The following is a 25,194-nucleotide window of genomic DNA, read 5'->3' on the forward strand; positions in this document are numbered from 1 at the left end:
TGTGTTCCTCCTGTGATGGACTGGCGCCCTCTCCAGGGTTTGTTCCTGCCTTGTACTCTATGCTAGCCTGGATAGGCTCCAGCAACCCCCACACCCCTGTTCTGGACTAAGCAGCTTAGACAATGACTAACATCGTTCTTCCTTTTCTTTTTTCTTTTTTGCAGAGTGCCAAAATTTTCAACATCTTAAATCATAAGAAATGTAATTGCATTCTTTACCATGTGGTGGCAAATGCCATTTTTCCTCAACAAATACGACTTTTTTCTGCTTTATTACATGTTTTAACTAATACAAACCTAGTAACTGCTGGATGAGAGTGACAGACTAGATATGGTGGCCAGATGAATGATCCAATGTCAGTTCCCTCGCCTGCATGCATAACTGGACAGTAGTAGATTAAGCTATGAGATTTTTGTCTGCTTTTGATTTGTTGGTATTAACAAGGAGCACTGATCATTATATAAAAGTTAATAAGCAAAGTTAAATTAAAAAGTCGAGGTTGAGTATGCTTTTAGGGTCTACGGACACGCTGAAGACAGTATATTGATTCCCTGTCTGTCTAGAGAATATGTCCCTCGAGAACGTCTCTCCGTTGTGTGACCACGCCCATACGACACGCCCCCATGTCAGCACTGTCACGGTTACAGTAATCACAACAGTTACTACTTAAATAGTTCATGGTAAGGGAGTTTGCAAACATTTCCGTTCCCTCACAATGGCATCTCCAATCTATTTTTTATCGTTTCTTTTTCAGACTTACCTGCATTTTGCATTATACTAGTTTGTTCCTCCTCACGTGTGACAGTAATTCAGTTGCTGGAGGTATATCCAAATTACTTTAAACAGCTGTGTGAAAGCAATGCTTTAATGCATGAGCATTTCTGAATAACTGAAAAGTAGCACATTTTACCAGGAATTTTAAAAGTCATTACATTAATCTGAAAACTGCCGTAATAAAATTAACAAAAATTAATTAAGAAATAAATATGAAAACGTTATAAATGTAAATGGTAACGAATAGCATTAAATAAATATTTTCAGTATCATTCTAATACGATCCAACATAATTTCAAACAAAATGCACATGCGCTTACAAGCTTACCATAAAAGCGAGATTTTATCAGTCCTTCTCTGGTCACATACAATATAACTCACCAATACACTGGCTGGCTCGGTCACATGCACGCGTGACCCACGGAGCAGCGTGGTCATTAGCTCGCTCGATCACAATGCGTGACTGCGCGTGCCCGTCCCGTCTCTCTGCGTGCATTTCAAAGGGATGGGTGGCGAAGAGCTCACGCAGTCAGCCTGGTCCCCTGAGTCTGCAAGTTGGATGCAAGAGTGCAGGAAACGTGCGCAAATACTGAAGTGACAGGAAACCAATCGACATTGTATACAGCTTCAACACGGTAACGTCTGAACAGTCTGACCGTCTCACTTTCTCCTCATTTTTTGAGAAAGAACAGGCGTTTATTATTTTTGTTTTTGTTTACGTCATCTAAAGGAATGATGCCTAAGAGAGGATGTGTACCAGCAGGAAGATCATCTTCTGTCTGCTTGTGCTTTCCATCCTGGAGATAGGGCTGGGGGTATCCAGCATTGCCTTGGGAGCGGTGGGGATCAGCTGGGTCAGCGGCGAGCAGAGCCCACAGCTGGGAGACTCCTCTCCGGTATGGAGCGGTGTGTGCGTACGTTACACATTTCACTTTCTTTCTCATCCGCCCTTCTGTCGTCTCCAGGTGCATGCTTGTTAATAATGTATAATCTCTTTGAAGTGTTTCGTAAGAACAGAGTTGCTAAAAGTGCTACATGCAGAAGAGTTGTGTAGGCTTTCATTGTGTAAACAGGTGAATATAAAGATGACTTTGTTGCATACAGACTGTGGTTTGTTCCAGAATCATATTCAATCGTATATTTCTTCTTCTGGAATTTAATCAAGGATATTTCTTTTATGAAAAATGTTTATGTTAATTAAAGTGATGCTAATAACAGTACCTGCATAACATAAAAATGCACGTTTAGTCAAAAGTCGGTGAACTACAATTGTATGGTTATTATCAGAATAGAGCACGCTCCACACATCTCTGCCTTTTGTTGCTTTTGGCATGAATTGTAGCATCAGACATTGATGTGGTATTGCACAATTCAGTAATGGCAAGGAATGTCAGAGGGAGGATGGAAAGATATTTTAACATTTTAAGTAAAATAAAAGTTACTGAAAATACAACTTTGGGTGCAGTGTTAAGAACTTTAAATACTCTATGGGCAGATCTGCAATAGTTTGAAATGTGCTCATCTGCCACATCTCTCATAGTCCCAGGTGAGGAAGAGGTTGAGCATGAGGGAATTCTGTAATGTGAGAAGTTTATTCTTCATTGGCTGAAGAGGTATTAATGAATACCTCTTGAAATACCTCTGAAAATCTACTTAACATACAGTTATGTGTTGTCATCTTTGAACAGAATAATATTTGTGTATTTTTGATTAAGGTTTTTGTTTCCTTGCACTGTGGAATAAAACATTTAACTAAACCGAGGGCAAGTCGAAAGCATGTATGTTTTAAATCTAGTGGGAAATAAACTGAATTCTTAGTGCCACAGCATGAAATAAAATTTCACATATTAACACATTCTCTATAGTGTATAACTTAAAAATGTGTTTAAAAACAGTTATTAATGAGTATTAGCATTTATATTTCAATAGCATTATAAATATATGGTGGCAAAGAGCTCATGCAGTCAGCAAACAGTAGTCCCACTTCATTGATAAAGTATGTCGAATCCTAGTGCAAGCACTTCAATGATACAAACGGATAAGAGCTTGCAAATTCTTTTTTTACTTCATTAATTGGTTGTTTTCACACAGTCATATGAAGGATGTATTGTAAATATTTATTGGTCTTTGCATTCCTCCTCTTCTTAGTAAGCCTAATTATTAACTTAAACTTTACATAACAGTTCATTGCAATGTTTATAATGAATTAATATGTTGAATGAATTTTATAACATCAGGAAATCTTTATTAAGAAGAACATGGTCAATATTACATAATTGTCCCCATGAGAACTAGTTATTAAAGATTGGGATACTCTGCAACAAAATAGTCCTTCCATGCAGAATACCAGGCTTCAAGTTAAAATAGCAGAAATTTGTATAGTTTTATACATTTTTTTCTTAAGGTTTCTAAAACTTAAATTAATTAATTTACTTAATCATTCATACATATGGTGTTTTTAATTGAGTGTTTGTTGTATTTTAACTCTTGCATCCTTTTAATTAAAATGAGGGGATTCAAAATATGGAAATATGGCTGAAAGGATATTCTTTATCAGGATTATAATCTGATTTTTTTATATATACACAGAGAATATATAATAGTACATTAACAAAAAGTCCTTCACCTTTTATCCCTCAACTCCCATAATTTTAAAACAGTTTTCAATAAACCCCTTACTTTGCATAAAAGCCATTCGGCATGATTTTGTATGTTGTATGAAAGAATGCAAAATCATTTATGAAGCGCATTATATCAAAATTACAAAGGGATCTGAAAATGATTCTACCTCACATGCAAATAAATATAGAAATGTGATGTTATTTTAAGTACACGTATAATGGTCTACTTAAGATAATAATAATATTCCACGTTCTTTGGTAATTCAGTTAAAGAATTGTGGTTTGCAAGCTTAAATGATGAACATAGTCCAGCAGCTTAACTTTTAATGTAATACCAGCGTGCTTGTTCTAGATAATTATAGATTAATGCTGTTGCATTGCATAATGTATTTATTCCTTTTATCTGCAGTTTCTTATATGTGGTTTGTGTGGTGTGTTATGTGCCAAAAAGAAATCTGGACTTATTGTAAGTATATATTTACTTGTATTGAGTTTGTAGAAATGATTAATAATAAAGACTAGTTTTTAGACTAGTGTTTAGTTTATGTAGCTGTTATTTTTTAGGATAAACCTTTTGATTTTAATTGTCAAATGTACATGTTTGTGGTAAAGAAGTGCATATTCTTGTCATGATCTTATTAGTTTTTCTGTCATTAAGTTCAGAAATAGACAATAATTTAATTTGTATTCTCATTATGGCTGATATACATAAACACTAATTTTCCTTAGTTCATTTTCATTTAGGTGTTTATTAGAAATGTGTATTTTGCAAGAATGTGATGTATGCATACAGTACTTAATGTACAGCAGTTTAATCATCAATGTTTAATTATACTGATGTGGTAATGTGTTGTAAAACTGTCAGGAGCAGAACATTTTTATCCCTTAGTTACTAGATATTTTGCATTAGATTCCTCTTAGCTTACAATACTTCTGGACACTAGCTGGTCACATTTCGAGCTAGTAGAATGATTAAGGGTGAGGCACTCACCATCATTAGCTTTTGCTCAATTTATATTGCAGTTGCTCATTCAGTAAGTACTTGTGCTGTAACTTTATGGACTATGGGTTGGCAGAAGAGTCTGTTCTGATGTCTCACAGCTCCAGGGAGCAGTGTTTAAACTGGCCTGATTTGGTTTTATGTCAGATTTGCTCCTAGAGCTGCAGGCTTCCCTATGTTCATTGTGCTAATTGTAAAATTATAGTTTCATTCATAGTTTTTTTTTTGATGTGACTCTAAGTATCATGGTGGATAAAGGAGTTGTAGGCATTGCTGATTCCTACAAGAACCTTGGCTCCATTTCCATTCCCAGCTCTCCCTTTATCTATGTGGATTTGCCACATTCTCCCATTGTCTTGATTGCTGTTATTATGGGAACATTGTTAATTTCCATGTGCCAAAGAAACTCTGAACTGAGTTTAGGTGTTTATGCAAGTATACCTTATGTTGGAAAGCTCTTGTATCCAGAGTTGTGTCTTGCTTTATACCTGATGCTGTCAGGACAGGCACTGAATCTGTGTGGCCCTATAATGGAAAAGAGGATATTAACATTTTACTGTCACTCGTGTTTTTGGACGGGCTAACACTTTGTGTAGACATAGCTAAAGTCTGTTTTCTTACTGTGTTCTACTTTTTTTTAATCCCTCTAAGTCCTGTACTTTGTAGTAGATAAATTCTTGGAAGCTGAACTTAGTTCAATTTGTATTGAACTTTGTAATAAAGAATACACTCTTACACACAACTATGGCTTCAATAGCTGAATTTTTTAAGCGACTGTGTATATTTCTGTCTCTAATCTACTGGAATGAGACAAAAAGAACCTTAGTGTTCACCCAATTCAAACATTTCAGCAATATTCAACAAATGTTCAACAAATGCCTGTCAGATTTTACTAGTTTAACCACCTTTCATAGAGTGCCAGAAAGAGTTTTAAGTTTATTTGTGCAAATCTGCAAGCAATTTTGGTCATGATACATTAAAATTTAATATAATTAGACCTTAAGCAGTATGTCATGAAAATAATGCTGGGTACATCAAATGATGGTGTCAAATGCCACTGTCATGCCTGTTTAAAAGAATGTTTCCAGATATAAAGCAGAGGAGTGATATTTAAAATGAATAAAGTCTTGTGATTCACTTATTAACGAATAAGTAAATAACCGTAGACTGTTTTATCTGTTTATGTACTTTAGTTCACATAAAACCAAATCTTAGCCAATAATTCATAATGTTCACTTTAAAACAACACCAGTAAATTCCACTTCAAAAAATATAGCTGGGTATCTTAGTTTAAACTTTTTTCCTCTTTTATTTGCGAAACATGTGTATATTACTAAACCTCAGACTGAATGAAAGTGTGTATGTTTTAATATCAAATGGTGTGCTAGTGTGCTAGGTCATGAATGCAGAAAGTATAATAAAACATTCTAGAAAGCCTAACAAGGTCTAGTCAAACTTATAAATGCAGAAATAAAAATGATTTATTTAATTCAAGAGTAACACAATGAACACGTGGACCCCTTTAATTTCAGTGTTTACTGATTTAATTCTTTTTCTTGTTATTATTCTTTTCAGTCATGCTTATATCAAAATGGAAGATGAGTTCAGTTAAGTCAGACAAAAAAATAAAATATGAGTTACAATGTCTTTTAAATTTGTAATTTTTTCGTGATTGATTACAGACTGTTTAGTTTTGTTTGGAAGTCACTTTTAGAAGAAAATGTGGCACAGTCTGATAAGGTACATTACTGTATTTACCAGCAAATATTTTTTATACAGTAGCAGTGCACACGGTGTAACTATCCATGTCCAAAAGCCTATTCATGATTTTCTTTTTTTTTAAGTCCTTTTCCAGCTCTTGAGTAGTGTAGTGAACTGGAAAACACACGTGTGACTAAGGTGTAAGAAGCTCAAAGTGTTTTCATCCAAATGTTGTATGACCCTTTTGAGGTGGTATTGCTTTTTACCTGCATCAGCTACACTCTGGGTCTTTGATTCTGAGTACATGGGAAGTTCTTGATGCACTTAAGTCACATCCATAGTATCCAGCCATGTCCAAACACTCATTATGCTGTCTTAAAGCTGCTTATTGTCATGCAAGGATCCATGCTATAGCAATGCTACTTAACGTCATTCAAATATCGTTGGAATATGTTCTAGGAATTCTGCTCTGTACTTGTAATATTTCTATTGCACTGTTATATTGTATTGAGGATTGCTTGTGTTCTGTTCTGTGTATTGTATTGTATGTACCCCTTTTTTTTGACACCCACTGCACACCCAACCTACCCGGAAAGAGGGCTCTCTTTGAACTGCCTTTCCCAAGGTTTCTTCCATTTTTTTCCCTACAAGGGTTTTTTGTAGTTTTTCCTTGTCTTTTCAGAGAGTCAAGGCTCGGGGGCTGTCAAAAGGCAGGGCCTGTTAAAGCCCATTGTGGCATTCCTTGTGTGATTTTGGTCTATATAAAAATAAATTGTATTGTAGGTAGTAGATGAATAAGGCCTTAATCAAAATGGAGTAGGAAATAATAAAATGAATATTGCAAATATGTTCAATGCTGAAACAAGACTCAAAAAAGTCTTCACCTCATAAATCTATGCCTCAGAGATCCTGTGTAACCTAGAAACATAATGTAGTCCTGGCCCATATACTCAAGAAGCAGGCCTATGCCCTGCACATGAAAATGGGGCTAAAACATATTAATCTCAAAAGATAGAGGAACAACATAAAAGCCCTGGTGGAAATATGTAAGTACAAAGTCATTGTAATAATATTAAGGTTTATTTTTAAAATATATTAAAAAAGTTAAATGTACTACCAAGTGATGAATATGCGGCAGGCTACAAGAGCAAGGAAAGGAGATCAGGAGATAATGGTTTATCAGAAGATATGCAAGGCTCTAAACTAGAAATCAGAAGTCAAGAAAAACCAAGGTATAAGGCAAAACCAGAATAAGTAATAGTAACACAAGCCAAAGTATTTTTTAGACGTGATCCATTATTTTGGACAAAGCCTACAGCTCAACCCTGGACTATATACCCTCTCCAAGATGCCATCATCATGGACTCAATTCGTGGGACAGGCCCGGTAGCATCTCGCTATTGTATCATGAAATCCTAGCCATAAAATGGTATCCCCCCCTAAAAATGAAAATGCCATTTGTTGTAAATACAAAACATAACATAAACAAAAAGTAACATTATTCTAAGGACCATTTATAAGAAAGTGAATATTTATTTTGGATTCTCCACTATCAAAAATATCCAAAAAAGCACATTTAGTTGCCATAAAAAAAATTGAACAAATATAATAATTTTTTAAAAAATGTACAAAAGCTAAATGTTAAACAAGAACAATTTGAAATGAAAAGGAGAATACAGACTATTGCCTCAAAGAGGCTGTTACAATCTTATTCCTCAAAATACGAAATTGAGACTTTGCCCCACCTGACCTGACGTAGGTCTGGACTTCAATGAGGCTTCTGTCCAGACTAAGCAAGCACACAAATGGTAAAACCCACCTGCATGGTCTATTGTAAGTGGGATAATCAAAGATAAAGTCAGACACAGTCACTGTCCACCCACCCACTCCTGGACATTCTATAGTAGAGTCTGTGCTGCTGAGCCATATATTTTGATGACTAGGGGGCTCTGCCCCCTGATCGCTTCGTTCGCCCACCCCTGGGTTTGGTTTACCGGATTTACAATTTAAAGAGATTGTTATTTTCATGGGAATTGTTACATGTGCATTATTTTCACCTTTACTTTAAAACTTGTATAAAAACAATACTTGTCCTTTATTTCCAGCCCCAGATATGGTTAAATATTTCTCGAAGGATGTATAACGCTGCTCGTGTTGTGAAGTGTGGGTGACTGAACGCACGCCAAGGAGATGCTGTCGAATCATCTGCTGTCTTTCTGCTGCTGATGCTTGCAAGCTATGTGTTCTTTTTGTCGCGCTGCACATCCATCATTTAAAAGCCTGTACAGCAGCTGTTCTTTTGCCACTCCGTGTCTCTGCCGCTCCCATTGTGAAGGGAGGCTGAATGCACGCTAAGGAGTTGTAATCGGATCATCTGTTGGCTTCTTGCTGCTGGCGAGCTGCATTTTCTGCTTGTCACACTTTGCATCGATCATTTCAAAGACTGTACAGCAGCTGTCCATTTGCCACTTCGCGTCTCTGCCACTCACGTTGTGAAAGGGGGGTGGGGGGTTTAGGCTGAATGCACACTAAGGAGAAGCGGTCGGCTCATCTGCTGCTGCTTGGTTAGATGTCCGTAAACTTGTTTTAAATGTTGTCTTACTGCCTTGTTTCGTGTGACGTTAAAATGTCTCTCATGGGACGTCAAATTGTCTTCTGAGAAGATCACGTCTCTTCCCCCTAGTCCCCCTCCCAGGATTTTTTTTTATAATAGAGAGACATAATCTTTACATCCATTGATTTCAAAGCTCCCAGTATCTCAGTTGTCTTTTCCAAGAGCAGGTAAACAGTTTGACAGTAGAGCAGCTGCACTAAGTGTCACAGCAAAGACTGAAAAGGGAAACAGAATATAGGAAGGTTAGTAACAGTTCCTAATTACTGTAATGCTTATATTTTAGTACAAATGACTAACAAACAGAGGTGCATATGCACAGTTCATTAGCAGCTCTAGTATGTATACGTTACTGACAGTGTGTCTTCAACCTGGATTTAAAAGCTGAGACTGAAGAGGCATCTCTTATAATAACATGCAGGTCATTCCATAGCTTCAGTGTACTGTAACTAAAAACTCAACCTCCACTGTAATTTTATTAATCCTTGGAATCTTTAATTGACTGGCATCTTAAGATCTTAATTCACACTCTGGGCCATTTAAGGCTTTCTTATGTAAGAAGGAGGTACTGAATCCAGACTTGAGGATTAGAGTTATGTGCTTGTACTTTCTAGCTCTTGTAAAGATTTTTGCACCAACATCTTGAATTAAATAGAAGCTGCATACAAATTTATCTGAGCAGCCTGTAAATAGTCCTGGAAAATACAATACAAAAGAAAAGAAAAGGCAATTTTGGCAATGGGAACGTGACTTGATTTTCTTAAATTTTGTTTAACTTTTTAAGGAAGTGTGCATTGCGCTGCAGGCACGATGTCCCTGCCAATCTCAGGTTAAGTGAATAATTACTGTGGGATGGAAGCAGGTGAGCCACAATTATTAGCCTTGGAGTTGTTTTGGCTGGCTGTTACTCTTTGCTTGTTTTTGGACTCTCTTTTTTTAGTGATTTTAGTAAATTTACCAGATTTGTGTGCTTTCCTCCTTTTGTTTAGCATATTCCTCTTTGGACTTGCCTATTGTGTTATGGAAATAAATAAAATATTCTTCGTTATGCCAGTTTGCAGTGGGTTCTGTTCTGCCTGCTTGTTCAAATTTACTCCCCATCTTTGGCTCAAATGGATTATTACGCATTATAGGGCAATATGCCTTGCTGCAATCCTGTGTTTCAGCTTTTTCAGCAGGTGGCCAGGGGGTTGCAATATGTACACGGCAGCTTTTGTGGGCACATCTGGGCAGCATGTGCCTAACAGAATACTAAAGGCTGTTACAAAGCAATGTGTAACACAGCTTGATTTAACCAGCTATTAGCCATGTTATCATTTCTGCTCACCAAGGGATCACAAGAACTGCAGTAGGCAATAGGCAGAGCTGTGTTTTTCTTGTTCTAGAGGAAAACCATACTGTGTTTTTGATCAATTAGTGTTTGCATCTTCCAGTGTGTAAAAGAAAACTTTCCCATCTGAAATCATACACTTGGTCTTTATAGTTAAACCAATATGGTTCAAAGTAAATGTGGATTTTATAGAGGACTTGAATGCTAGATTATGATTTTAAATCAGGTATGCTTTATATTTATAGCTTTTTGTGGATTCTGTGCTGTCTACTCATCTAGATCTGTCCCCCAACCTTGGTTTATGCCTTCAATCTAAGTTTACAGGATGGCATGCCCTGATATAATCATATGGTTTGTATTTTGCAACACAGTAGCTTGTGCCAGGGACTGTGCTGCATGGGCTCCTCCTTCTGTGGGTGTGACTGGCAGTTGCATTGTCATAAATATACATACTCCCCAATCTGTGATGTTTAAATAAAGTTTCTAAGGCAACACAAACAGATTTTCAAGTTCAGGGAAAGTTAGTAAATGCCAGCTCATAGAAGTAGTGAAAAGATGTGTAGTTCATAGCAGCTTGTGCTGGAAATAGAATCAGGTCCACTCCACTGCAAAAGTAATAAATTGTAATTTAACTAACCTCTTGACGCCTTCATTGTATTAAGCGGTCTGCTGTTGGAAAAGTGCAGATGTTGCATATGAGTGCTATCTTTAAACAACTTTTTACTTGCACTGTTCATACCTCAGATATGTGTGCATTATAAAGAATAGTGTATATAGACTGTTTGTAAAGTAGGAGCTTTCATACTGTGAGCATCTAACCAGCAGACTGTTTCTTATGCTCCCTTGAATTGTAGGAGAGAGTCATTAATTAACACTAAGTCTGAAACAGATTCTTTCTTATTTACTTTTTCAATAAGGTTTAGAAAATGTAAAAGCTCTACACAGGCAAATTCATGTGTCAACAGACCAAATAAAAAAACCTGCAAATATTGCGTTTTTCTTACTCGAGCTAACTGGTCTTCATATAGAATTTCAAAGCTATTATATATTCAGCAGTATAGATGAAAGTCAAAATAAAAAAAAATAAAGATCAGCTCTTTTTTAACGTTTGTGGTGTGGTGATAGGCGGGAGGACATTTGCATCACCTCTGATATGTTGAGTGATGCAGGAAACTTTGGTTGTCAAAATGGAATCAAAATCATCTCATCAGCTCCTTTTGCAGCCATTAGTGTCTTATTTAATTTGTCAACATTCACAAGTTGCTTCACTGCTTTTTCTCTTTTTTCTTTCCTGGCCATATACCCACATAGTACATGGCACATTAACGACAAATTTCAATGAATATGAATTACTTTAAAATCTCCGAACTCCCATATTATTTTTTAAATATATTTTATACACCTCTTATAAGAAGTAATTATCATATCCATATTCAAAATGTAGAATATAGTCAATAAACCACATTATACATTCTAACAGCAGATTAATTACTTCAGGCTTGCTTGACAGCATCAGGCACAAGGCAGGACAAAGCTCCAATTTAAAGACCAATTTAAAATCATCTGATATTAAAATATGCACATCTTTGGAAGCGTGCAAGAAAACTGGAGTACCCAAGAAAAGGCAACAAGGAGAACATAGAAACTCACACAGAAAAAGATCTGAACTCAAGAATATAGATGTGGGAGACAACAGCACTAACCACTTCTGAATTAAGTTTGCTCTGAAAATTTTAAACCTACTTCATTCACCTCATGTGAAATTACTTAGCATATAATTATAATATGCATATTTATATTTTCTGCTTAGTTTTTTCTATTATCTAAACCCACAAAAGCCCATAAAATTCCAAATGTGTTAATGATTTGAGGCAAGGAATCAAAATGTTACGTTAATCTAGAAATTACAAAATCAGTATGTGAAAGAACATCACAAAACAAGATGAAGATTTGAGGTACCTCATGACAACCCCCATTTAATGCGTTGCCAGCAGGCTGGGAAAAAAGCCAAAGTAAATGAAAACAATGGGGTGACTCTTGTGGTCAATCCTCCCGTTTCCAAGCTCCACCATTCACAGACATGAACTCAAACCTCCGGCTTTGTGGGATCTTACTGTATATATCATCCATGGCGGAAGGGGTGGGACATCATTTATTTTGCCAGATGTCCTTATTTTTATGGGCAAAAAAGGTTACAATGTTACCATGAGTGCCACTTTGTGTACTGGAGTTGTACTTCACTCTGATTTAGAGAGTTGTAGATCTCCCCTGCACATATTTGTCTGACGTGACCGCCACCCCCCTTCCTCTGCTCAGACCCATCGAAAAGTTCAATTCCAAACTTTTTTGTGTGTGACTTCTTGGCTTTCACCTCTGTTTGTTTCATCTACATTTGAACCTTAAACTTAGATAACACCAAGAAAGCTAAAGGTTTATTTAACAAAACATCTGGATGACTGCTCCTTGTAGTGCCAAGATCTCGGCTGAAGTCTAAGGGAAACAGGGCTTTTTCAGTTGTTGCTCCTAGGCGTTGGAATGACTTACCTCTGCACATCAGGTCTTCATCCTCGATTGAGGTTTTTAAAAGTTGGCTTAAGACCTGCTTGTTTTCTTCTGTCTTTCATTGTGTATGAAGGGATTGTGGTGGATGTTACAGTTGGTTGTTTTATTAATCTGCTTTTGCATGATTGTTTGTACTGTATTGTGTTTATTTTAATGCTTTTTTGTATAGCACTTTGGCGCAACCTCTGTTGTTTTAAATGTGCTTTTATAAATAAATAATCTAATCTAATCTAAAACAATAATAAAAAAGGGGTTGATTTTTTTTTAAAACACAAGATATAAAAAAGTAAACTGAGCTAACAAAATCCTGTAGATTTACCAAACATATGTTTTATGTCCTGTCTACCAGATGCAATGGCTGGTTCAGCTAGTTACCCACTTATATGTATCTCAGGTTTCTTGCAGCTCTCACCTCCCGTTGTTTCTTTCTTGCACTGCTTTATTCTCTTTCTGCCAGTTGAGCTGTTGTCCAAAGCTGTCCTCCCAACTCTCCACCACTGATCACCAAGTTCACTAGTGATCTAGCAAGATGGAGCTTTAGGCAGCAGTCATGGATCGCTTTTCCGGATCATCCCTATAATCACTTCTGGAGTCAGGCACACCCTCTCAAAGTTTTGAGGTCCCTAGAACTTCATCTGGTTTCTCCCATTGCACCTTAAACCCCAAATCCCCACCATAACAGGCAGTAGAGGGTCATACATAGCGTAACAGGCCTGTCTGCTGTTATCTGCTTGACTAAAGAACTCCTATAAAACTGTTCTTATTCGCTCATTGCCATTACGCTGGTTCTTGTTGCTGGAGTAATTATTCCCTAGGCGCTTTCTATAAGTAAATGACTTACTGCCCTAGGTGGAAGGCCTTCCATTTCACTCTAATGACAATTTATGATTTTCTGTTCAGATGTCTCTTTAGTATCAAGGCTTTGTAGGGCTCTGCTTTTTCTTTGCAGCAATCCCTGATGTTTACCTTCAAGCCCTAAACAAGCACTCTTCAAATTCCAACTTGAAAAAGGACTATCGAGAAAAGAAGGTTGTTCACTGATATTAATTCAGCAGAGTCATCATTCTTCTGAAACTAGTTACAAAGTTCATGGTCATCCTGTGCAGCTGGATCCAGGACATATTGACTGGTATACTTTATAAGTTCAGGCTCCAAAAGAATCTGTTCTAAAATTCTCACTCTGAATACAGGTACACCCTACAGATATGAGCTCAGCACATTGATTTTCTCCCCATTACCTCATGAAACTATTTCCAAGCATGATACAAACTCTGTCATTAGTTTTGCTAAGGACACACATCTTTTGGGACTTTTTACCAGCATTGATGAACCAGCCTTTGGGGAGAATGCTAAACTCCGCTGCAATAACCACAAACTGCTCTTCAGTATAAGCAAAGCAAATGACCTAATTGCTGACTTAAGTAGATGTGGTTATGCTTTTGCTGCCTTTAATGGGAATGCTGGGAAAAGGATGAGTAGCTTTACATTTATAAGAGGTCCGCATCAGTGAGTTCTCAAAAATACCTATCTCATTAAAAAAAATAGCATCAATATGAATCTGTAGTCCAGATTCCCACTTGTACAGCTGGGAGCATACAGAGTGTCTTATGGGACAAATGTGCTCTGGTAGACCACAAGAGTCACCAATGGGTGGTTAGAAGGGCTCAGTGGGACTACAACACAGCTCATACATGACAGTTATAACAAGAAATATCAAAGTGAAGCACTCTTCTTCAATGCCAGATCCCACAAACCAATAATGAAGTTTCTGGTCCATCTAGCCAATGATATTTTAACATTTCATTCCATAACAATGGGCCTACAATACAAACTGTTTTTACCTTTGGGTCATTAATTTGCTAACTCATGGCACTTTGCTTGGTCTGATCTGTGGCTAAGATCCACTGTGAACTATTTGTATACCATCAGCCTATTTGTGTTGGTGTTTGGTGGAATTCTGCATCTCAGTTTGTGTGGTATAACTGGTTGTTACCTATTCTGTCTGGTATGCATTCCATGTTTGAATCTTATAGTTTTCTTTTTAATCCAGTACTGCATACTTAATTTTTAATCAAATGTTGCATATTTATAGGTGTTTTTCTATGTTTACTGCCCATGTCACTGCATGTTCATTGTTTCTGAGCCAGTGGTATCAGAAGTAAATGCATGTCATTGTACTGTGTGATTGGCAGTAACTTGAAGTTATTTATTGCCTGCCATAATAGTGTCATTATCTTATGTTTGCCTAATATCGAAACTAAAATCAAGTTTTCCATATGTTCTGTTATTTTAAAAGTAATTGTCTTTCCTTTCTTTTTTTATGAAATAATGAAATGTAATGAATCATTACTCAGTGAAAACATACATTTGTCAGTTTTCTTTATGTACTATACTGTGAGAGGATTTTCCTCTTCGTTCCTGACTGGCGCCCAATGATAGCTAGGAGAGATTCCAGCAGAACTTTGCGACCCTGTTCAGTACTAAGTGGGTTTGAAAATGACTGACTGTTACTGATTTTGGTTTAATCCACGTTCCCTTCTGTAACACCCTTTAAATCTCTGTTAATCAATAAATAAGTCAATTTTAACTTTTAGTTTAGCTACTTATAATCTCAGCAGCTGAAACCAGGGCAATGAAGAATCTTTTTTCTGTTAAGAATATTATTTTCAGAATTTGTATGGTTAAGTACTTCTGTTCATAGCTTATTTAAGATTGAAAAGTCCAATGAAGACTATGATAATGTAGATTTGCTTGCTAACCCTTTCATTTTTGCCAAGTTAAACATATAACTACAAAATGTTAGCTGTTTATTTATGAAAGTAGTTATTTATATAGTAAAGGTATTAATGAAATTTACCATGTGTTTTGAGCGGCACAGTGGCGCAGTGGTAGCACTGTGACCTCGCAGTAAGGAGACCTGGGTTCACTTCCTGGGTCCTCCCAGCATGGAGTTTGCATGTTCTCCCCGTGCCTGCATGGGTTTCCCCCTACAGTCCAAAGACATGCTGCTTAGGTGCATTTGTGATCCTAAATTGTCCCTAGTGTGTGCTTGGTGTGTGTGCCCTGTGGTGGGCTGGCACCCTGCCCAGGGTTTGTTCCTGCCTTGTGCCCTGGGATTGGCTCCAGCAGACCCCTAGTGTTAGGATATAGCAGGTTGGACAGTGACTGACTGACTGACCATGTGTTTCACTTTTTTGCTCATTTGAAAACAGTTTCCAATAAGAATCACTTAATATTTTAATTGTTAGGAGAAGCAGAACTAATAACATTGACAACTCACTCAGTAAGGACACATTCCAGCTTTTGACAATAAAATAAATTATATAGTAATGTGAGAAAACAGTACATCCTTTAAAAAGTGTTAACATAAGGAAGTATGTTCTTTATTTAATGTCATTAGTAGATTAAATTAACCTAATCTATCAAATACAATGGAAAGATTGCATTTTTGCAATGATTCAATCAGCAAAAAACAGAAAAAATGTCTGCATTGACACCAAACCTAGAACTTTACATGAAGTAACTTGTAACTTTATATAAAGATGAATTTACACATACAGGTAATATTTAACACATCATTCTAACATCATTTCAGTTTTACTAGATCATCAGAAGAAAACTGATAATTACCACATGTCTAGGAGAAGTTAAAAAGCAATCTCGAAGGAATGTAAAATAATTTATTACACAAGACAATTGATTATTATGTTGAAGATTGAAGTTTACCAGCAGTCTAGAAATAGTAAGGTCTTCCCACTGAATTTACCATCCATCCATTTTCTAACCCGCTGAATCTGAATACAGGGTCACGGGGGTCTGCTGGAGCCAATCCCAGCCAACACAGGGCACAAGGCAGGAACCAATCCTGGGCAGGTTGCCAACCCACCGCAGGACACACACAAATACACCCACACACCAAGCACACACTAGGGCCAATTTAGAATTGCCAATCCACCTAACCTGCATGTCTTTGGATTGTGGGAGGAAACCGGAGCGCCCGGAGGAAACCCACGCAGACACGGGTAGAACATGCAAACTCCACGCAGGGAGGACCTGGGAAGCGAACCCGGGTCTCCTAACTGCGAGGCAGCAGCGCTACCACTGCGCCACCGTGCTGCCCCTGAATTTACCTCACATAGTAAATGAAGGATTTACAAAGACATCTTATGGAACCTTAGGTGAACATCAAATGATCCAAAGGCATCTCTTCACAGTCAAGCAGAAGGTACTTGAATCAACTGTGAGGTAGAGGTTCAGCATAAATAGTTTATAACAGATCATCTTAGTGGAAAATAAGACCTTTGGAGCAATATATTCTTAACAAATGTGTGAACATTGAGTAATCTGTGTGCAGTGCCTGGTGTCATGTCTGTTACTAAAAAAATCTTTGAAAAAAAGAACTTTACACCACCTGTAACCAAATTTAATAGAAGCATTATGGCGTGGGGCTATTGTCCTGAGCACCATATTGACATTGAGTCAACAATGAATTACACAATTTACCAGAAAACACATAAACAAAACAGGAACCCATCTACCAGAAAGCAGAAGCTAAACCAAAGACGGTTCTTCTTGTGACAGAAAGAAGCCCTAAAGCACACTCAAATTTACAGTGGAGCGACTTAGAAAAACAGAATTGTAGATTATGTAGGCATAAAGGTGACTGCAACATGCATGAAAGCTTTCACACACCGCACTGTGATGGAGTGAGAGTGTGGTGGGACTAAGATTCATCCCAATCCCTGCTTTTTTTAGATATGACTTTCACACAATTGAAAGAGAACCATGAAATTCTTTCCACCAAAGTAGTCAATTAGTAAGTTTTTACCCCAGAAAACTGCATGTATGTCAATTTGTTTTTGCTGAACTTGTAATTCTGTGACCTGTGGTTAGAATAATGTCTCCTAAACCTCTTGTGTGTCATGAAAGGTGATGTAGGTTAGTGTTTGGAAAGACATGTGACCACAAAATTTTATATTCCTACACCTACTCTAACGAGAGAAATCGGTCAACCTGGGTGAACTCAGAAAATGGCCATTAAACCAGATCTGTGTGGAAGAAATTACATTTAGAGAATATTAAAGAAAGAAATGTTGTCCTTAATGAGGACCTTTTGATAAAATGTCTTTGAGTCAGAAGCCAGGCAGGATGAAACCTGTTCATTGCATCTTTAATGATCTCTTCGGCAAATGCTGAACAGGGAGCATTAATCAAAGAAGTCAGAATGGTCAGTTTTGGGCAGCGGTCCATTTTATAAACAATTGCATTCGCAAAATAGTGATAAATTAATGCTTACATATCATGCTCTGATTGGTAAAAAGACATGATGTGCTTCAATATAGTGCATAACCAGCCTAAAATAAAAGTATTTCTTAATTATATCCTTGTTCTTCAATATCTCTTGAATTTAACTTTTATTCTGTTATGAAAACTGTATACGTGGCAACTAGCAAGTCTTACTAGGTGCACGAAATAACATTACATCAAAAAGTTTCTTGAACCATCCCCCTGGAACATTCTGCTTGTTTACTTGACCATTTCAGCAGTCTTCTCATGACATTTGTAAAACAAATGCTTATATATTTCAATGTGCACTGCAAACTAAAATACTTAACTATTGTTACCTTCAAATTATTCTCTCACATCTGCTTTGGGTCTGAGACCATGTTTGGGAAACAATAAATGTCCTTGACCAATGGTTGGCTCTGGTATTTTTTGTGATGTGAAATTCTCTACCAAGACAAAACAGTATTATTATGATTATTAATGTTACTGCTCCAACAAACATTAGAGTATAGATAAATACACTTTTTTGATAACATAAATTAGTAGATCCTCAATACTGGAAGTGGTAGTAAAAGGCAATAACAAGAGTGTGACTACAAGTATACCTTTTCTGAGAAGTGTTTTGCTCCTTTATAGCACCATTTCATTGATGTTAAACACTTTCACAGATGCTTGGCCCACACTGCAACCAAATGACTAACTGGAAAATATTTCAGGTTTTTTTTTACATTCTATAGGAACTCTCATCCCCAAAGATTATAATGACAGACAAATGCATTAATATTTATGACTGTAAAATTATTTAAGTAAGAATGAAGAATCAGGTGATTAGCATAAAGTTAATCAAAAATACCAGTCACACTGCCTTTCTGGTTACTTAACTTAACTCAATTTAGGTTTCCAACTTTCACATTCATTGTAAGGATTATGAGATTTTACTCGTTGTTATTCAAACATCATTTCTTTAAATACCAAATGTAATGAATTTCAGTGTTCTGTGAGAGCATAAATGAGATAATATATATTACTGGCACAGAAGTCATTCACTAATGTCTTACATGATTTATTAAAAAAACTGCAAACATCTCTTAGATTATTTTTATAATAATAACATTCATAGTACCTTTTCAAACATAATCATTTTCTTAATTGTCAAACTAACATTTACTAGCACAACTTAAAATATATTGTAATTATACCTTTGTCAACATAAAACAAACCTTTCATCTAAACCGAATGGGAATGTACACAATATGATACAATTTTAAAAACTGCACCTAACACTAACAGCTGTATTTTTCTTCTTTTTTTACATTCTTTATTCTTTCTCCAGAGATGGAACTTAGCTAATTTTTTTATTGATTCAAGATATTTTAGTGTTGAACGGTAACTCTAAGACACTTTCATGATAAGTACCTATAAGTCCCATCACTGGTGACAATGCAGCAGAAAAGTGTCACCCATGGCTGCCATTGACAACATTTGCAGACCATGTAGAACATTAGATTTATTATTTCATTATGTTGCACATTGTAATATAAAATGCTATGTGGTGAAGTTGTATTCTATGTTTAATTAAAAAATATGGTGTTTTTATAATGAAGATTATCAGATCTACTTATTATAAAGATAGAATTATATTTCTATGGCCCTTTAATGTAATGTGTTTAGGAAATGGATGGAATGATTATAATAAAGAAGATTATAGTAAAGAAATTGCAAATGTATGCATTCTTAAATCAGCTTAATGCATTTCAGGATTATGGGGTGATGGAGCCTACTGTACACTGTCAAAACTGGACACCACAAAGTAACTCTGAACAGGTTGCCAGTCAATTGTAAGGCAGTGACTCACACTTGGGTGGGTTAAGACTTACTGATTTTCCTGATCTGCATATTTTTGGGGATGCATGAGAAAAAAGATTATCAAGTGGGGAAACCCATGCAGACATAGGGTGACTGAGGAAATTCCATAGAGACAACAACTTGGTACAAGATTCAAACCCAGGGTGATTAACTTGTGAGGCAGCAAAGCTAAGCACCACACTTATGTGGTATATACCATTTTTGATTTAGGAAGAGTTGTGATCTTGACAAGCTAGACATGTTATGATACATACATACATACATTATATTACATATGATATGTGACATATTTATCTGACCAGTATACTCATGAAGTCATGCACAGTGGCAGCCATGATATGCGTATATGTCATTGCCTATATGCCTCATGACGTTAAAAACGAATCAATAAATTTCACCCTTTTGGATCTAGTAATGTGGCATCTTTGAACTTTTAGATCTTTCTGAACCCACTTCCAACATAAACCCCAGGTCATCAATTTTCCTTGCTCACCATCTGATCCCTTCTTTCTTTCCTTCCAATGCAAATAAAATAAATGTATAATGGCCAGAAAAAATAAATAAACATAGGCATAAGAACATAAAAATAATGATTTTCTTGTCTATAAAAGACATGACCTAGTAAAAATATTTATTACTTTTGGCTGTCCAAAGTTTTAAGTGCAAAAACAAAAAAGAAAAAAGGCAACTATATTAAATGTACTAGGCGTTTCACAAAGTATATTCTTAAACTGTTTTAGGCAGATGTAAAGAAGATTTTGTTTATTTGTGTGAGATAACAGGAGGTATAAGGAGTTGTGAGTTATAGAACAGGTGGATGGACCACAGGTAGTAGAATGTTAGAAGGAGAGAGAACACCACCAGCACCATACACTGTATGTGAAAAAATGGCCAGAGTAGCCCATAAAGCTATAGAAGAGGCATAAAGCATAAAGAAGAAAACTTTGTGGTGGTGCAAACAGGCAGTGTGTGGAGCAGCTAAGGCCCTGAACTTAAAGGATAACTTTTTTAGGACAAACTTTTCTTGTTTGTGCTCTAGTTGTAAACAAGTTTATTGTACTGTAAGCTTATAAGTCACCTTGGATAAAGGCTCGAGTCAAATATAAATTAGTAATAACAATAATAACATATTAGGAGTGTCCTATAGTGTTATCTTAAGAGAAGTGTATATTGAACACCATTGTGTGCTGTTGTAATAAAATATAATCCTTTTGTGAATATAATTTCATTTTTTTCTACTTCTTTGCATACAGATGATATTATTTTCTGCTTTTTGTATTTGTGGACTGATTGGAGGAATACTAAACTTTCAGTTTGTCAGAGCACTGGTGAAACAATCATCCGCACTCTACTCGCTGCATCTTGCTGCAATGTCCCTTGCATGCTTGGGTATAGCTGTGTGCACAATCTCTGCTTGGCTCACCTGTCGTCTTGCTAGCAATGAACAGCAAAGGATGTTTTTGGAAAGAGAGCACTCTCTCCACCATTCTCATGAAATGACTGAAAAGGTAAGAAAATATGAATAGCTAGTGCTTCTCAAATCAAAGACTGCAATTTAACTGACAATCATTTATTCTTAAAACCTTGATGCAGAATCTTCAGTGTCTAACTTGCTATTTTATGCTTTTAGAATAATAAGAATATTACAATATATAAGAATTCAATATTTTCCAGTCTATGGATAGGTTTATTAAGTCTTTTGTGGTTTTATTTTCTCCTGACTGACTAGTATGTCACACAGCAACTGAAAGATCACACAACACTAAAAAAATATTTTTGTGTTATTTTTGGACAATATTATTTTATCCAGCAGTTAATTTATATGCTTATATATGTAATAAAGGAAATATAATATTGACATATCACCTTAATTTGTGCAAATCTGTCATAACCTCAAGTGGAACATTTTATGTAATAGAAACAGTTAATGATAATAGAGATAATAGAATAATAATAATATATTACAAAAAAAAACATCTGCATAAACAAGTAAATCAGTCAAATACTTCAGAAGACACAATATGTAATAATAAACAACATTTTAAAAATAAGTATTGTCAATTTACTGAATATTATATTCATGTACTAAAGAATCCTCTTTCTGGAGCAACTTAGTTCATTACCAGTAATTTCCTGAACTGATGCTGCAAATGTCTGAAAATCTTTTTCTTCTTCTTCTTTCGGCTGCTCCTAACACTACTAAAAAGATTGTGAAGTAATGTATAATTTCACATTTTGTTCAATGAATGTGCAGTATAAAAGCAGCTAACTCTCACCTAACTTATCAGGCATTTTAAATTGCTTGCCACTGTAGATTTTTTAATGTATTTATTTAAAAAAGGAGCTTACAGTATTATAGTTAAAAACAAATTCTGGGCTTGTTTCAGAATTGTATTGTTTCTCTGACTGCCCTCTAGTGGAAACAAGTCAGATCAAATATAATTATCTGTAAATTGTTTAAATATTAAGCATTTACCAATGTTGTCTGCTTGCTTGTTCCACTACAGTGCTAAATTCTAGATTTTGGAAAGGTCACATAATTAACTTGGAAACAGTAAACAGTCAATTGTTCAGTATGGGATCATTAATATCTGTACATCCTGCTGATTGATATACTGCAATTGTACTACTTTTTACAATTTGTTCAAAGCTTTTTAGCTATTTTGAGGATCAGTTAAAGTTTAGTGCATGGTTATTGTAATGGTTGTTCAGGGCTATTTAAAAATAATTAGATATGCATTGCAGATACTATATTTGGCTACAATTCTTGTTAATAGCAGCATTGTTATATTGTTAATTAACTCTTCCCACTGCCTGACTGTCTATTTGTCTATCAATGTTTATATTTTAACAGGAGCTCCCAGATAACATGAGCAATGGGATTCCACAGATTATGCACAATGGAAAGCCAGCAATACAATTATGACATACTTGATTTGGTTCTTCTTTAAATATAGCATCCTGAAACAAGATGACATACCAAGTCATGCCATTTTTTGCATACTGGATACAATGCAAATAATTGCTTTTCTTCCAATGGAAGTAGGTATTAACAGTGTCTCTGAAAGCAGAAAATGCTCTCTTGTATAAATATCAGCCGTTTATCTGCTTGTTGATTGTCAGCTTTTTATGCTGATTTGTCCTTATGATCAATTTAAACACAGGAATACTTTAAAATGGAAGCAGTGCTGTAAAAATTAATTATGATGAGCACTTGCTAGTGGTTTGTTTAACCTTAACAGGTTTTTATTTGTTTCTTAAATTTTAAGACTATGAACTGTTCAAGTAGAAATGGTGACGTACTGCAAGGAAAGTGTAAAAATGCATACTCATGGGATTTTTAAGCAGAGAATGAAATATTTTTATATATACAAAATATAATAAAGAAGCATATATTATGATTGTGAGGCTTAATTCTGTCTACTACTTTTATATATATGATAGCTGTTTACTACAAAAATCATCTCTGATGGAAGGCTAGTTCTGGTAGTAGAATGTTCTAATAATTTTTGTAAATTTGCAAATATTATAGCAAAAATGTAAGTAACTTAAATGATAAATTGGAGGTTTCAGTACCTTGGCAATACTCTACTGTAAGTCACCATGGACAGCAGCATGCAAAAAGAGGCTGTCTTTAACAGTTTGCTGAGCTATACTAGAAAGACCTTGCTCTCTTCAAAGTGTCTACTGTTAGCAGTTTTCTGACGATCATTATTTCCCTCAGTTAACCGCACTGAATGCACCCAGAGGGCATTCAGGACTTGAGTAAGCTTCTAGACCTTAAGATTTACAAACTGCAGATAGGCTACTATGTTTACCAACTGTAAAGAAAGCTAATCAATTCATCTCAAAATATAGCCGAGTTCTCAGCCCTTTGCAATGTTGATGGATTTTTTTTTTGATAGTTACTTTTGTCTGGTCACTCAGGCTTTTCCTAGTATTTAGAACTGAAATAATATCTTATTTCAAAACTGGCACTAATATAGGATTGTTGCATTGTGAAATGACTCATAGCATGTGTTGTAGGCCTTTATTGTAATTATCTACAGTTATGAGTTTAAACCTTACATATAAAAATGATGTCAATGTAAAAAATTAGAATTGGAAAATCCTCATTATGTAGAACTGTTTCCCTTGGAAAAATTGAGTTTTATTACCTATCCAAATGAACCTTACTTCTTCACAATGGGTTTATTAAAATGTTTTTATTTTAATACCTGAACACTTTGTTATGCTAAATTTATTTTATTTTTTCACATTAATAATGTTCCCAATTTCTATCAAATATTACACTATATATATTCATAAAGTGTATATACTGGTAATCATAATGTAAAATTCTTTCTGTAGAAAAACTTATTGATTGCTTGATTGATTCAAATTTATTTGAAAAAATAAACATTCTTAAAAGGTATTTTTTTTTAATTATTATTAATGTTCCATATAAGACTTCCTTTTAATGTTTGTGTATAAAGTAAAATCAGGTTTTATTTTCTATGGGAGCTAGTAAAGAATAAAAAGTAATAACAAGCAAATGCTTAGTCTGTAAAATTTCATTTCAAACTGATGGTATTTTTTATACTTCTTGCTATATACATCCCTTCCATCCAACCATCCTTTCTCTAACCCTCTTATCTTGTTTAGGGTTGTAGGGTTACTACTTCTTATCCAGCAGCGCTGAGCACAAACCTAAATAGGGGGTCACTTTATTGTCGGACACACTTGCACTCATTTACTCCCAACCTCATCCATACCGCATTAGTTTAGAGTCACTAATTAACCTACAACATGTTTTTGGCATGTGGAAAGAAAACAACAGATATTATTATTAGCGGCCTTCAGATTGATCCTGAGCGATGGCGACTTGATGGATGATGGATGTTCTGTAGGAAAATTGATCATGTGAATGTCTAGCTAGGTCCACCAGGGTCTTCTCCACCATTATTGTAATTGTGCCCAGCCATCAAGTTGCTGGTCTTCCTCATCACCTTGTTCCTTGTGTTTTTCTGACCATGATATCCTTCTCCAGTGATCACTATCTTCGTATAATATGTCCAAAGTAGGCAAGTCGTAGCTTGGTGATCCTTGATACGATAGACATGTCCAGCTCGATTTGTTCCAAAATTGATTTGTTTGTTCTTCTGGCCGTCCATGGTATTGATAACATCCTTCTTCAGCACCACATTTCGAAGGCGTCAATTCTTCTTCTATCTTGTTTTTTTTATTGTCCAAGTTTCACATCCGTATGTTACCATACAAAAAGACCAAACTATGTACAAGTCGTGTCTTTGTCAATTGTGAAATGTTTCTTGATTTAAGGACATTGTCCAGTGACTTCATTGATGATTTGCCCATTATTCTCCTTTTGACTTACGGTGTTGTTGTTGCATCTTGAGTAATCATTGATCCAAGTTGGTTGAAGTCCTTTACAACTTCCAATTCA

General features: G+C 35.7%; 1 protein-coding gene across 2 annotated transcripts; it reads left to right on the top strand.

Annotated features, from left to right (window-relative positions):
- The first annotated feature begins 1,277 nt into the window (after nucleotides 1–1,277).
- Nucleotides 1,278–23,973, top strand: LOC120515695 (transmembrane protein 196-like). 2 transcript variants are annotated; one of them, XM_039736938.1, is made up of 5 exons: nucleotides 1,278–1,409; nucleotides 1,505–1,688; nucleotides 3,805–3,861; nucleotides 21,005–21,259; nucleotides 22,606–23,973. In XM_039736938.1, exons 2-5 carry the CDS (start codon nucleotides 1,524–1,526, stop codon nucleotides 22,675–22,677), a joined length of 549 nt encoding a protein of 182 aa, XP_039592872.1. In that variant the 5' UTR covers nucleotides 1,278–1,409; nucleotides 1,505–1,523; the 3' UTR covers nucleotides 22,678–23,973. The 2 variants fall into 2 exon arrangements, with proteins under 2 accessions (XP_039592872.1, XP_039592873.1); XM_039736939.1 differs by having other exon boundaries at nucleotides 1,505–1,670.
- Nucleotides 23,974–25,194: the final 1,221 nt, after the last annotated feature.

Source organism: Polypterus senegalus, chromosome 15 (genome assembly GCF_016835505.1).
Source record: "Polypterus senegalus isolate Bchr_013 chromosome 15, ASM1683550v1, whole genome shotgun sequence".
Lineage (NCBI taxonomy): Eukaryota > Metazoa > Chordata > Cladistia > Polypteriformes > Polypteridae > Polypterus > Polypterus senegalus.